This window comes from Notamacropus eugenii, chromosome X, assembly GCF_028372415.1.
Source record: "Notamacropus eugenii isolate mMacEug1 chromosome X, mMacEug1.pri_v2, whole genome shotgun sequence".
Classification (NCBI taxonomy): domain Eukaryota; kingdom Metazoa; phylum Chordata; class Mammalia; order Diprotodontia; family Macropodidae; genus Notamacropus; species Notamacropus eugenii.
The window spans coordinates 23,699,863-23,715,127 of NC_092879.1; the positions used below are offsets into that span (position 1 = coordinate 23,699,863).

Below are 15,265 nucleotides of genomic sequence, written 5' to 3' on the forward strand. Positions count from 1 at the left end.
TACTTGAATAACCATGTATATGAGTCAAAAGAGAAAATATAGTACATGTATATACACTGATTACATGACTGCTCACACACACACATATGTATATCATAAGTATGTGACTGCAGTACTTGGGGGAACGTAAATATATTGATTTATTTATAGAGAGTATATATGAGTACTGAAGTATGGACAATAAGAGAGTGTGGAGGAATATTCATTCACCTAAGAATACATAAGGATAATATATCATTACTCAGATGTATGGCTACAGTGAGAGAAGAGGTGAGTACTCATCTGTGTCAAAATACACATGGAAGACAGTAGTGCTCATCTATGAAGAGATAAGTCCAAATATTCCACCATCTTTTCCCCTGACGTTTCCCTTAGGAGTTAAGGTTCTCGTCCAGTTTTGCCTTTGTCTGCCCGACCTCTGCACCTCCTGAGTCAATCAGGCACTCTTGAGACCCTCCTGTATCTTCTCACCGTGATCAGTATTGATATGGATTAAAATATTTTTAACGAAACAATTGTTCCAGAGGTGCCCAAGTGTGAATGAGTGTGGGAGTGTATGTGTTTCAGTGTTTCTGTGTGAGTGTCTCTGTATGTCTTAACTTCCATCCTATCCCCTGTTTGATCATTGGTTCACCAGAGTGTGTGTGGAACTGTGGGAGTGAGACTTTCTGTATGTCTGTGGCTGTGCATATTCTAAATTATATCTGATTCACTGTTCATTGATTTGGGGGCGCGCTCACCCCTGCGTGCATGTGTGTATGTGTGTGTGTGTACATGTGGGAGCATGTGGGATTCTGTACGTCTGTATGTGTGTGTTTATGTCCAAACTTCCATCCCACCTTTAGTTCAATTATTGCTAACACATTTTGAAATAGGTCAGATTGGAGTGTGTTTTAATGTAGGCCACATCTTTCTGTGTTGCGCTTTCCTTTAGAGGCCAATATGGAAGCCGGCAAGGCTAGCAAACAGGAGAGACCCGGTCTGTCCCTTACGGAATGTGTGACCTTGGCCATGTCCCTGCCCTCCTCTTGACCTCAGCCACCCTTTTTCTCAAACGAGGAGGCTGGACCAGATGAGCTCTGAGGTCTCTTTTAGGCCTTCGTCCTATCCAGGCCAACAAGGGCAATCAGACTGCAGTCCCACACCCATACCACCCTTTCCCTAGGATAGGAAACTAGTCCCTGCGCCTCAGCTGAGAAAACCCTGATAGCCTCATCTTCTCCGTTGGAGCAGCCCCCACTCAGGCCCATCTACCCGAATTATAATTCTAAAGATTGGAATAAAACCCCTGTTTCTTCCTTGTCCTACTCCTTGAATTAAAGGTACACCAACCATCATCTCACAGGGACTGTGAGGCCAGGGCAGGGGAAGGACAAAGTCCCATAGGTACCATTGGGGACGCGTTGCCCTACTCTAACTTATGCAGCAGTCCTGGAGTATGTGGTTTACAAGTTCCCTGGCCCCTTGTATCCCTCACTGGCTGAGCCTCAGGTGGGCTTTGGGTGAGTCCCTTGGCATCTTCAGCCTCTCACATCCCAGCTCCCAGCCCTCGGGGTCCACAGGGAGCCACCAGTCACGAGAAGCTGAGTCTGGGCCAGGTGGACCCCCCGCTGAGCACCGATGACCGCTGCCGTCAGCGCCCACCTTGGCGAGGCAGGAGTCCTCCTCCCGCCAACTCCGCCCCTACCTCTGCTGGCCCTGATCAGGCAGCCCACTCCCCCGGCTCCATGGAGACAGCATCCCTCGACTACACACCATTTCAGTCTCACTTCCCCTGCCCTGCACACCCTCTCGGGCTCGTTTTTCCCTCCTCCACAGCTGTCTGAAGCTCATTTCCCGACCTCCTAAGACGTTCTCAGGCTTATTTCCCCCTCCCCCTAAGAACTTCTCGGGGTCATTTTCCCCTCTGCCAGTGTCTCGAGCTCCCAGCGGGGTTTCCCGACTGCGGCCGTTCCGGCAGCTGGGCAGGGAGGGAGAGGACCCCGCGGACCAGGACCGATGTCCAGCGGCCCCCTGCAGTCTCTGCGGACGGCCCTCTGTCCCCCTCTTCAAAATCGCTGGACTTTGTGTATTCTTACCCAGGAGGGCTCAAATACCTCCTCTCTATATTCACTGCCTCTATGTCTTCCAGTTTTCCTCTTTATAAGAACTGAATGACTCTCCTTATAATCCTACACAAATGTAAAACATAATATATAGGATGAGCGTCAATCGGCATATACATAAAATATTTATGTTACTCTCCATTTTAATATATCATATATCATTATACGTTTATATAAGATTACATCATCCTGCTTGGGAACTAACTCATGTTACACACACACACACACACACACACACACACACACACACACACACACACACATACTTGTATGTACTCTCTCTTCACCCATGTGTGCTCACATATGGGCCTGCAGAGTCCCTCCTCTGTAGTTTATAAAGTCGTACTTACGCAAATGAATATGTGGAGAATCTATGACAATTCATGGATATGGAAACAGAGATTATATAAACATATGCACCCAGCTTCTTTCTCTTCATTCCTATGTACAGGAATTCTTTCTATCAATCCATTTACATGATTCATACTTTCTGTGCTCTCATAAACATTAGTAATCATTCTTTGTATTCTGACATATATGAGTACTCACATATTCACTCTCTGTTCATGTCTATGAGTACCCATGTTTTCTCTCTTGCTCTATACATATGCTACCATATTAAACAAGTCCAACGGGCAGGAAGCAATGGCATTGCCCAGTCGACCACTCTAAGCTCCCAGAAGACGTTAAAGTAGGGCTCTGAGAGAAGCAGGTAAGGGTCATGCCCATAGTTTCACAAATGGAAGAGACTCACTCCACAAAAGCATGAAATTTACTTAGGGTCAGGCCCTGCTTAATGTACATCTCAGGTTGCCCCAAAGTTAGTGGTAGGAATGCGTGGCTCACTTAACCCCACAGTCCTAAGTAGACCTCTAGGTCTATGTGGAACCTGCCCACCAGCTTATGGGAAGTGCCTTCCCAGGGACCTTCAGCGCTTGAAGTTTTTCTATCAGGGGAGGGAGAGGCCAAGATGGAAGCCAGCTGGTCTGGCAGGCAGGAGACACCCTCATTCAAGATCTGGGTCTGCACCTCACTGACTCTGGGACCTCTGCCCTCCTCTCGGCCTCAGTTACTCTTTCCTCAAAAGAGGAGCTTTCACTAGATCAGCTCTGAGGTCTGCTGCAATCCTCCATCCTATCCAAGGGCATTAAGACTTTACACACATATCCCCAAATCCCTCTCCCGTGCTCTCAAATACTAGCTCCCACAGCCCCAGCTGGGAAAAATCCTGCTAGTCTCATCCTTTCCCTTGGGGCAGCCCCCAATCAGGTATATGTGCCCTATTCTAACCCTAAAGTTTGGAATTCAGCCCATGGCTCTTCCTGGACCTGCCTCCTGAAACAGAGGTGCCCCGTCCCATCACAGAGGGGCTGTCAGACCTAAGATTTCAGGGGAGTGGAAGGCCAAGGTCGCACGGGGACCAGTTGGGCACCATTTCCAGCAATCGTGGGGTTTGGGGCTTATGATTTCTGACCCCTGGTCTCTGATGCTTAGGAGCCTGAGCCTCAGGGGGGCTATGGGCGGCTCCCATGGCACCTCTGAGATACTCACCCCCAGCTGTAAGTGTCCTCGGGGAGCCACCAGCCAAGCAGAGCTTAGCTTTGGCAAGACGGAACCCCCCTTACCCTCACCCCCAGAACAGTGTCTATGCCTGGTGAAAATGATGCCTCAGTTTCCTCTTCTGGAGAAGGAAATGGCAAGCCACTCCAGTATATTTTCCAAGGAAACACCAAATGTGGTCAGGAAGAGTGGGGAACGACTGAAAACAAATGAACAAAAAACAACGTTATTAATCCATAAGATTTTTACTTCATTAGAGTCCCTGGTGTATTAGACCTTGAAGACAGCTGAAATTGCCTTATTTCTTGCACATAATTCCTGTTTTCGAGATGTTCAAGAATCTGTGAGGATCAAAGAAACTGTCTAGTCCTCCTTATTGTTGGTCACACCAATAGAAAGTTAACATCAAACATTGTGAAGATACATAAGTGGTCAGGAATCTTCACGAGGAAAATCCAGAAGAAGAGAAAAATACTACAACTAAAAGTTCGACCTCAGGGCGAAAATATGGCTTGGCCACAAGACTGAAAGAGTGCCTGGAAGGAGAAGGAAGCAAGAGATCTTCTTAAAATGAAATCAAACTTGAAATAAAATGTCTAGAGAAAAAAAATAGGAAGGACAGAAACATTTATTATGCAAGCAAACTCTGCTAAACATTTTATAGTTATCTCATTTGATCTTCACAACTCTGGGAAGGAGGTTTTAGGTCTTTTTCAAGGAGGGGGAGGGTGGCTCAAGCTGATTTACTTTTCTGCACCTTTTGGTCAAATGTGTGCCAAAGGCGCCACCTGCAGATCAAGGACAGTATGGGGAAAAATCATTCTTCCTCAGCAAACTGAAAGGGGAGTTTTAGCAACCCTTTGTAATGTAACCAAAAGCAAGAGAAGGGGAGGCCCAAGGTAAGGGAAATGAGGGGCACCGTCAAAGAAAGACATGCAGTCAGACAAACCAAACCAAAACTAAAACTAACTAGGGCAGCCTAAGGATGTGGGCAAATGGTGTATGGAATATAAGGATCCAGAAAGAAGGCTCAAGTAGGAAGGTAGTTCTTCTCTTCACTGACTTGGCCTGGATTCTTGGGGAAGCCATCTGCATTACGTGTCATCTCCTTCAGGGCTTTCCAGAACTGGAGGACAAAGTCTTCTGTGGGCTCAGATGTTCACTGAGAGAGGACTATCTTCAGATGATCTAGGAGTTCGCACTCTTAGTGTGGTAGGGGCAGTAGGGGGAGTACTTGGAAGGACCTTATAGGGGCTCTTAGAAGCCATATGGGTTGACAATTGAGAGAAAACAGTATAACATAGGTCCTTCGTTAAAGGCACAGGGAGATGGTCCAGTTTCCTAGTCATGCGGGACTAAGTACAAATAATACAATAAAGTTTTCCTCAGAATTCCCATAATTGCATTCCTGTATGCAATATAATTCTATCAAGTCAGGTACAGATCAAATGAAAACAATAGTAAATTCCAGTCCCATAGAGTTTTAAATAGCAAGTTCCAATAATCACAGCATCAGGTGGGTTCAGGGTTCATGGATCACATATCCTAGATAATAATTATGAGCTATAATCTTACGTTGGTGACAGTAATAGATCCTTCACAAAAATACTACTGCTCTCAAAATCCCTTTAAAGAATGGGAACACCTTCAAGGCGAGTCTTAAGTTGCTTTCATACATTTCTGCACATGCTTTCCTTTCAGACTGAATAACAGGCATAAGTAAAACCAGATATCTCATTATGATAACACAAGATAGCTCAATAGTTGCTACTCTTCACTAACGTAACTCTGTGTCCTGAAGTGCTGTTCCTTAAGCAAAAACAAAAGAGATTCCTGACTTTAACTTCAAAACTTAACATATTCACATCCTTGTTTCACAAGCTCATTTATCCTTCTCTAATTACACTCATCATTTTAAAAGAATTAGACACTTCAGGAACTGAATTTTAAATGTATAAGTTTAAACACTAATTTAATTCTGGCTGTTTTGTACTTAATTTGTAGTCATTTCATGGCATAGGCAATAAATTAACTTACAAATGAAAATGCAGTAGGCCTTCTAAAAATAACGCAAAAGATTTATATAAAACATTACTTCTCAAAAGTATTTCCCAATAAAACAAACCCAAAAGAATAAAAAAATAGAAGACAGTGTATAATATCGAATTGGAAAAGCAACTGACTAGGAAAATAGATGCAGGAGAGATCATTTAAAAATTATTGGACTACTTGAAAGCCATAATCAAAAAAAAAAAGCCTGTACTTCACCTTTCAAGAAAATATCAAAGAAAAATACCCTGATATTCTAGAACCATAGGATAAAACAGAATTTGAAAGAATCCACCAATCACCTCCTGAAAGAGATGCCCAGAATATTATACCCAAATTTCAGAGTTTTCAGGTCAAGGACAAAATATTGCAAGCAGTCAGGAAGAAACAATTCAAGCATGTTGAAGCCACATTCAGGATAACACAACATTTAGCAGCTCCACAGGAAAGGATCAGAGGGCTTGGAGTATCTTCTGGAGGGCAGAAGAGCTAGGATTACAACCAAGAATCACCTACCCAGCAAAGCGGACTATTCTTCAGGGGAAAAAATGAACATTCAGTGACATGGAGGATTTTCAAGCATTCTTGAAGGAAAGACCAAAGATGAATAGGAAATTTGATTTTCAAATACAAGAATAAAGAAAACCATGAACAGCGTAAACAGGAAAGGGAAACCATAAGAGCCTTAATATCGTTAAACTGTTTATATTTCTACATGGGAAGATCATATTTGTAATTCATAAGACCTTTCTCATTGTTAGGGTACTTAGAACTACATATAGACAGAGGGCACAGGAGTAAGTTGAAAATGAAGCTAAAGAAAATAGCTAAAACATTAAGGGGTGAGAAAAGAATGTACTGGGAGAAAGAGAAAGGGAGGAGTAGAAAGGGGTAAATTATCTCACATAAAAGAGTCAAGAAAAAGCTTTTACACTGGTTGGGGGAGAAGGAAGAAGTGAGGTGAGGGAGATTCTCATCAGAATTGGCTCAAAGAAGGATTAACATACACACTACATTGGGTATAGAAATCTATCTTGCCCTACACGAAAGTAGGAGGGGAAGGAGATAAGAAAAGGGGGGGCAGTGACAGCAGGGATGGCAGATTCAGGGATGGGATGGTCAGAACCAAAACAGTTTGAGGAGGGACCGGGTGAAAGGAGAGAGAAAGAAAGACTAGAATAAACGGGATGGGGGAATAGGATGGAGGGAAATGCAGTAACTGTATGAATAATAACTGTAACTGTATAGTAACTGTAGGAATAGTGACTATGAAAAATAAGTTTGGAGCAAGTGTGTCTGATAAAGGCCTGATTTCTCACACATATAGGGAGCTGAGCCAAATTTGTAAAAGTGAGATCCAATTCCCATTTGATAAATGATCAAAAGACATAATCAGTTTTGAGATGAAATAATCAGGTCAAGTGGGAGGAGGGAGCCATTAGAAGTAAACACTTCTGGGGAGGGACAGGGTCAAAAGAGGGAACAGAGTAAATGGAGGACCGGATAGGATGGAGGAAAATATAGCTAGTCTTTCACAACATGACAGTTATGGAAGTGTTTTGTGTCACGACTCATATATAACCTGTATTGAATTGCTTGCCTTCTCAGTGTGGGCGGCTGGGGAGGGAGGAAGGTAGAGAATTTGGAACTCAAAGTTTTAAAAACAAATGTTAAAAATTGTTTTTACATGCAATTGGAAAATAAGACCTACAGGCAAGACACACATACAAGGGTATAGAGGGGAAGGGAATAAGGGAAGGATGTGTGTGTGTGTGTGTGTGTGTGTGTGTGTGTGTGTGTGATAGGATCGAGGGCAGATTTGGGGAAGGGGTAGTCAGGATGCATGCTGTCTCAGGGTGGGGGAAGTGGGAGATGGGGAGAAACTTTGGAACACAAAATCTTGTGGCAGTGAATGTTGAAAACTAAAAATAAATAAATAATTTTAAAAATTGACAAGGATTTTCAAAAGAACTAGGGACATCTGTCTGAGAGGGACAAGTCAGGAATTCTTGACATAAACCAGCATGACCCATTGCTGGGTCAACCAGAAAGGACTGTAGACAGGAATGTACTGCTAAAAATTAAACGACCAGCTCTCCAGAAGAAAAATGTATGGCTAGATGTACTTTTGTTGTGGTGGTGGTGGTGGTTGCTCATCAGCCCCAATCCAAGTTTTGGTGGGTACATTTTTAAGTCGAATCTGCGATATTAAAATTTTTACCATCCCTTTCTTGTCTTGACAAGCACGAAATGCAGCCCTGATTTGCAGCCTTTGCAGATTTCTGAAGTATGAACGCTCACACTGAAAATGTAATTCTCGGCCTCCTAAGCCAAGCTCAGTTGGTTATGGGCGTTTACTAAAGCAGTCAGGCCACAGCCTTGGAGAAAGGCTATTCAAACACACCAGTGCCAACTGATTGTGGGCTCCTTGGTCAGAGGGTGACTTCTGGAAGGGCCTGAACAGACAGTGAGAACCAGTTTTCATCTCTGATGAACGCCTTTGGGGATTACTCTATGGGAGAAGGTCAGGCAGGGACCTCAGGAGGCCTCAGACTCAGGCCTCTGTCCAAGATCGGTGTTGCTTGTGTTTTAGGGTCTCTATGTGCCAAGAAGGGGCTAAAGGCCCTCTGGAGTCTCTACCAACTCTAGGTCTCTGATTCTAAGTAATGTCACTGAAGGGGTCTGTTCTTGCTGCTTGCTAATGGGCCCAGAAGGGGTGCACAGGGAGCCAGCTGGTGTGAGGCGGTCCCAGGACTGAATCTGACCAGCGACAGTGAAGATGGTGTAGTGGGGCAACGATACCCGGGCCTTGGTCAAACAATGGCCAATTCATCCCTGGCTCCTCCCAGCTGATTGGCTCACCAGGGCAATTGCTGCTGAAGGGAACCTACAGCTGGGGTCTCTCGCTCTGAGGAAAAAGCCTCAAAAACAAGGCTTGGTGGCTGTAACAGAAATCCTGATGAGACATCCGCACTCCACCCCCCTTCCCAGGAGGAAATCCCCAGCTAACCTCTATTCCTCTTGATAGGTGGTATCAGCAGATGCCAGTCCTATCACCTCGACCCACTAGCTGCAGCTGGCCCTTGAGACCACCATCAAGACCCAGTGGGATCACCTTGAAGGAACGGGATTGTACCCCCCAAACACACAGCATTTCTGAACCCATCCTGTCACTGGGAGGCCTAGATGTTATGGGGTCAAAGTAGAACAACACCAAGACAAAGGCCAAGCCCACTCTTGAAGTGAGAATAGGTTGGGTGGGTCCTTGGGGCCTACTAGAGCGAAAGGAACCCTAAAAAGACACCCTCTCTTTGCAGCAAACTCAATACATTCTCAACGCTTGTAGAAGAACTTTGAAAGAGTAAATTTTTAGACATCCGTCAATACAGAAGAGGGTTTTTGTGCCATCAGCTAATCACGTGTTGGAATCAGCACAGAAAACCTCAGGCATTGGTGCACAGAGACAAAACGGGGAAAAGAGAAGCAAGAAGGGGCAGGTATGCAGCCCCCGTCCCAGCTACGCCTGTTGAGGTGGCCACTTCCACAGCACTAACAATGTTCCATCAAGGTCTTTGGTCAGTGGGCAGTCACCCAGTAGGTGCGGAGCCACCAGAATGCCAAGTAGTCGGCGTGCCATGCGGTCATCTAGGCAGTGGCAACATTTCATGTAAATTGTGGACGCTAACAAGGGCCAGGGCTTGAAGTGAGAAGAGTCTGGACCTCATGGTCTCTTTCTTCCCTGAGGTACTTCCTATGTCAACAAAGCCAGATGGGGCTGGCTTCGCCTTCCTGAGGAGGCCTTTAACCCAAGACCCTTTCTGGAATAATGGGGCGTTTTCCATATCCTAGTACCGCCTGGACCTACACTGTGTCATGGCTCCTTAATGGGAAAGAACACGCAGACGTCCTGCACTGTACTTGGAGTGGAAGCTCTGTCAAAGTCTGCTCTCCTGTTGTATTTACAAGCTGCGCAGTGCAGAAATTCCTTTCTGAGGGTCCGCTTAATCACTGGTGGGGACCCTGAATCTGAAGGACACAGACCACCGTGGATGGTCCTGACACAGATTTACGCCTGGTGCACTTTGTCTGAGGCAGCGCGATTTAATATCCGGTCCGTGGATCCACGTCACCGTGAAAACAATAAATAATAATACGATAATAATAAAAACTGTTTGCATTCAGCCTGTCAGGTGTGCTAGCACGTGCAAGGGCGGAGGGCTACGCCCGGGGGAGCCAAGGCCCCTGGCGCACTCCTTTCCCGAGCCAGAACAGGAAGGAAGGCGAATCGAGTCCCGGCAGGCTGGGGTGGAGCTCGGAGCGGGGAGGGGAGGGGGCGTGGCTCACACCCTGGCTCTGCGCACGCGCACTGGCGAAGACCGTGGTTGCGGCTCCACGCGGCTGCGCAGGCTGCCTGTGGCTGTCGAGTGCTTCCGCCCGCGGCTGCCGAGGCTGCGGCCTGGAAGGCTTGGCCCACCCGGGTCAGAGGAAAAGCGGCCGCGCAGCTTCTTCTGGTCCGACCTTCGCGGGCCCTCATGCAAAGGTAAGGTGGCAGACTGGGCGATGAGGGGTGCATAGACGCTTGCTAATGGATTCCTAGCCTCAGCCTCGTCCCTTCCCCCCACCCAAGGCGGGCTGGGTTCATGGCGCGGGAGACTCCTTTTTCCCAGAAAACCTCCCCAACTATGAGAGCAACTGCATGGGACGCTGGCCTGGCCTGGGACAGTGCCTGGCCCGTAGTGGGTCTCCGTAAACGCTAGCTGGCCGTTTTCTTTCCCGACAGCCTCCTTTGCCGAGACCTCCCTCCTCTCCCCGCCCCCCCCCCACCCCCCACCCCCGCTCCTGGGCCTTCCCTGAGGCGGAGGGAAAAGCTTCTGAAGGTGTATCTCTCGGCCATCCCCATAGCGAGCAAAGTCCTATCCCCTTCAACCTGCAGCTGCCAGGCGGTCATTCAGCGTCGATTAAGTAAGTCCCTACTCTGTGCCGAGCACCGTGCTACGAGCCGGGAAGCCAAAAGAGGCCCCAGACTGGAGGAGATGGCAGTCTGAGGGATGGCGGCAGGCGGTGAGGGGTCCAGAGAAGCTACAGACGAGATAAGAGGGGAAGGCCCTGGAATGAAGAGGGCTGGGGGAAGGCTTCCAGTCCTTCCCCAAGATGGAAGCCAGTAGCCAGAGGTGGGAAGGGAGAGCTTTGCAGGCTTGGGGGATAGCCAGAGAGAATGCATGGAGCCAAGAAGTGGAGGGAGGGCTTCTTGTTCCTGGAAGAGCCAGGAGCTCAGTGTCTCTGGGGGGAAGAGCGTGGCAGTGAGGACAAGAGAAAATGCTAGGTCGTGGGGTGCCAGAAGCCTGGAGAGCGAGGAGGGGGCTAGGTGAGGGAGGGCGTGGAACGCCCCCAAGAGGAGGATGTCTCGGATTCCGGAGGCCTTGGGAAGCTTCTAGAATCTGAGTGCGAGAGCCCCGGAGTTCGGTCAGAGCCGCGCCCGAAGGGAGTCTCCTTAGTGGCTGAACCTAAAGGGGACTGCAGTGGGGGCCGCAGGCACGCCAGCGGGCTATTGCAGTACGTCGTGGGGCCCTGCACCAGGGAGGTGGCAGTATCAGAGCAGAGAAGAGAGCATGCCTCCGAGAGCTGTTGCTAAGGTAGAACCGACAGCCCTTGGCAACAGGCTAGATATGGGAGGGGCGAGAGAGTGGGCGGCGGAGGAGGACTCCTCGGTTTCAGCCTGAAAGACTGCAGGTTGCTGCTGCCCTCTGCGGCAACAGGGGAGGGTTGGGGGCGGGGGGAAGATCACGGCTCGGTTTGGGATGTGTGAAATTCAGCATACTGAAGATGGCTACCAGGCAGTTGGGAAGTCAGCAGGGGATTAGGGCTGGATGGGTGGATTTGAGAGTCATCACTGGAGATGGCAACTGAGGGGAGGGTTTGGGGGAAAGAGGATGATTCGGCTTTGACTATGTTGAGCTCAAGCTGTCTGTCTACGTGGCATTTGGAATTTCAAGAGAGCCATCCTATATGACAAATGATAGTGGTCTTTTCTAGAGAGGACTTCCAAAAGGGTCATCACCGTTAAGTGATTGGTACGTGGAGAATGTCCAAAACTCCGTCAGGTGCAAGACCTCTGGAGCTCCCCCCCTCCACAAAGAGGAAGCTTGGGGGTGTCTCCTCCTATCTCCGCCCTACTTGGTCTTTCTGACTTTGGTGTGTTTACTTTTGATTTTTCGATGTGCCCTTGTCCTCTCCATTTCTATTCTTACACTTCCTGTGGATGGTTTTTCTTGGCTCTGCTCCGGCAGTTCACAAAAGCTTTTCCCATGCTTCTCTGTACTCATGACCCCCATCATTCCTTACAGCTCAGAAACATTCCGTGAGGTTCACATGCCACATTTTGTGTAGCCCTTGCCCAGTAGATGGGCTTCTACTTTCTTTCCATTTCTTAGCTGTCAGAGAAAGTGCTGCTGAAAATGTTTTGAAGTACATGGGGACCTTTTGCCATCTTGATGGCGTGGATGTGGTTGTTAAGTCTTTTTTCAGTCGTGTCCAACTCTTCGTGAGCCCATTTGGGGTTTTCTTGGCAGAGATACTGGAGTCCTTTGCCATTTGCTTCTCCAGCTCCTTTTGCAGATGAGCAACCTGAGGCCAGCCAGGTTAAGTGACTTGCCAGCTTCACACAGCTAGGAAATATTTGTCTGAGGCTGGATTTGAACTCAGGAACATGAGTTTCTCAGACGCCAGGAGCTCTGTCCATCACAGTCACACTGAGCGGCCTTTACGGATGGTTTTCTTGGGGTAGAAGGCCAGCAATGGGGTCTTTGTTTTAAAGAGTGTGGACATTTTTGTCACTTTCTTGATGCCATTCAGTTTGCTTTCCAAACGGTTATACCACTTCACAGTTCCACCAACAAGGCAAAAGTGTGTGTTGTCCTTTTCTTTTGCCACTTTGCAGAGTATGAGGTCAAACGTCAGGGTTGTTCTGATTTGTGTTTCCTTTGTTATGAGTGGCTTGGCGCTTCTTTCATGTGGTTATGAATACTTTGCAGTTCTTCCTAGGATCACTGAATATCCTTTGACCATTTATGTATAGCTGAATGACAAATGATTATACACATATGCACATATACACACACATCTGTGTGTGTGTGTGTGTGTATGGAGAGAGAGAAAGAGACAGACAGAGACAGAGAAAGAGGGATAGACACACAGCTACAACAGGGAATCACACCTTCACGAAATTTACATGAAAACTAGGTTTATTACAAGATAAATGAGCATGCATGTGGAACCCAAAGAGTTCACAATCCCCACAGAAGCTTGTCTTTTAATAACAGCAGGCCAAAGAAGGAGGGGAAAATACCCATCTCTACTTAAAGGAGAGTGGCATGGGAGGAGGGAAAGAGCAGTAGGGGTGGGAAAAGGACAAAACCCCTCCTGGAGGGGAGGAGCCAGGCAGCACCAAAGCCCACTTCTTTTCCCTTGGGAACTAATAGACCGTGAAGATACGGTGGTCTGCTTATCTACAAAGGTCCCAGCTGCACAAGCAGTTTCCCATCTAATGTGGACTGACTGGCACCTGTTTTGCTTCCCAAAGACACACGGGAAGTCCCGTTTGGGATGTTAACAATAACTTTTGTTCCCTTGGGGGGGAGGTTATTCTTGGCACAATCAGGGTCTCCTGCATACTCTGGGTCCAGTGTTTCTGCATAACATGGCAACACAAAAAGGCAAGGTGGGAGGACATCTTACCATTATTCAGCTACACACACACACACACACACACACACACACAAACACAAGAATGCTTATATGTTTTACATACAAATCTCTTACCAGAGAAATTTGATACAAATATATTTTTTCCCTGTTCAACCACTTAACTTCTTATCCTCAACCAATTAGTGTTGTCTGTGCAGACCCTTTCCAGGTGCAAGTAATTAAAGTTATGTATTTTATCTTTGTAATTGCCTCTATCTTTTGTGTGGTTAAGGATGTATCTCTTACCCATAGCTATGAGATATACATGATCTGTTTCTCTTCCATTTTTTTAAAAAAATATCATCTTTTAATATGAAAGTCACATTCATTTAGAAGGTATTATGGAATAGACTATATGGTACTGTTCTAAGCCTAATTTTTGCCAGACCACTTTCCAACTTTCCCAGCAATTTTTAATCAGATAAGGAATTTTTTTCTAGGTTATTAATGTCTTCCACATTTTCAAAAACTGGGTAATTGAGTTTCGTTATTTCTGATGCACTCTTGTTAAGTCTGTTCCATTATATCTCCTTTTTTTAAGATGGTTTTTGATGACAGCTGTTTTATAATACAGTCTGTGGTCTGGACGTGCTACTTTTACCCATTTGTCTTTCTTTCTATCATTTGCCTCTATATTCTATATCTTTTGTTTTTCCAAATTAATTTTGTTATTATTTTATCAAGCTCTGTAACACATGCCCTTGGCAATTTGATATAGCATTGAAGTATTATTTTAGTAGTTTTGTCATTTTCATCATATTGGCACAGTCTAGCCATGAGCACTGAATATTCTTCTAGCTGTTTAGGTTGTTCTTTATTTCTTTAAGGACTTGCAACTGAATCTATATGTCTTTTACTTGCTTTCCGAGGTTGATATCCAGATATCTTATGCATTTGGTTGTTATTTGGAATGAGAAGGTGGAAGAGGTCTTAAGGGCAGAACAGTGTTAAAGATGGATCTTGGGCAGAGCCCCACTGGGGTGGGGAATGGGCAGCAACCCTGATGCCATACAGGGTAGGAGATAGTATAGAAAAGTGGCAGAGGTCTTCCTCGCCATCCTCTGTCTCATTGGGAGGTGGGGTTAGCAGAGGGCAATGATGATAGAAGTGGAATGAATTGGTAATGGTGGGGATGATAATGTTTATGATTCAGAAAGTGTCCCTTCATGGTCCTTCTGGTGGATGCCTCTGTGCTTGGCCATTAGATTAACCACTTCGTGTAAAAAAACTCTTATTGTCTGACTTACTCTTGTGGTAAGGGAGCTTCTTGTGCATTGTTCCCTCTTGTGAACTTTGTTCCAGCAAATGCTTAAGAGGAGTAAATAGCATTTTGATGCTTGTTTTGAGGGAAAAAAAACAAGCAATTCATTACAAAAACTCAGGTTTCTTGCATTGGAAGAAATGAAATTACATTTCTTTCAAATGCAAAGAGAGGTTTTATTCAGATTAAAAAAATATTCTCTTTAAAGTGACAACTTACAATGTATTGTTTTTCAAGCTAATGAAAGCATTAAAAAATAGCTTTACAGTTTTTTAACACATTTGATCAAGATTTTCTCTGCACTCTGGCAAATCCTGTCTGCCAATATAAAAGCTATAAATACATGTTCATATTATAGAAATTGGCACGAGTTAAAACAGTATTGAATGTACGGACAGTGAGAAGTTAGGCTGCATTTTCAGTTTCTTGTTTTGGCATAATTTTTAGGTATGAGAAGCTTTATTTTATGATACTAAAGCATATATCTGATTTTATTTTCATTGATTTACTACATTTTTAGCAATACACAGTGCTGATTTAGGAAAAT

General features: G+C 45.8%; 1 protein-coding gene and 1 pseudogene across 1 annotated transcript in view; both read left to right on the plus strand.

The window, feature by feature from the left end:
- The window catches only part of LOC140516284 (neuronal tyrosine-phosphorylated phosphoinositide-3-kinase adapter 2-like), a 27,757-nt pseudogene extending 24,110 nt beyond the window's left edge, over window positions 1-3,647 (plus strand).
- Window positions 3,648-10,077: 6,430 nt separating this feature from the next.
- The window catches only part of LOC140516159 (protein bicaudal D homolog 2-like), a 37,217-nt gene continuing 32,029 nt past the window's right edge, over window positions 10,078-15,265 (plus strand). Inside the window, exon 1 of the mRNA XM_072627133.1 lies at window positions 10,078-10,254. Within this exon, the coding sequence (XP_072483234.1) occupies window positions 10,247-10,254 (8 nt within the window). The 5' untranslated portion in view covers window positions 10,078-10,246. The remainder of the gene's footprint in view (window positions 10,255-15,265) is intronic.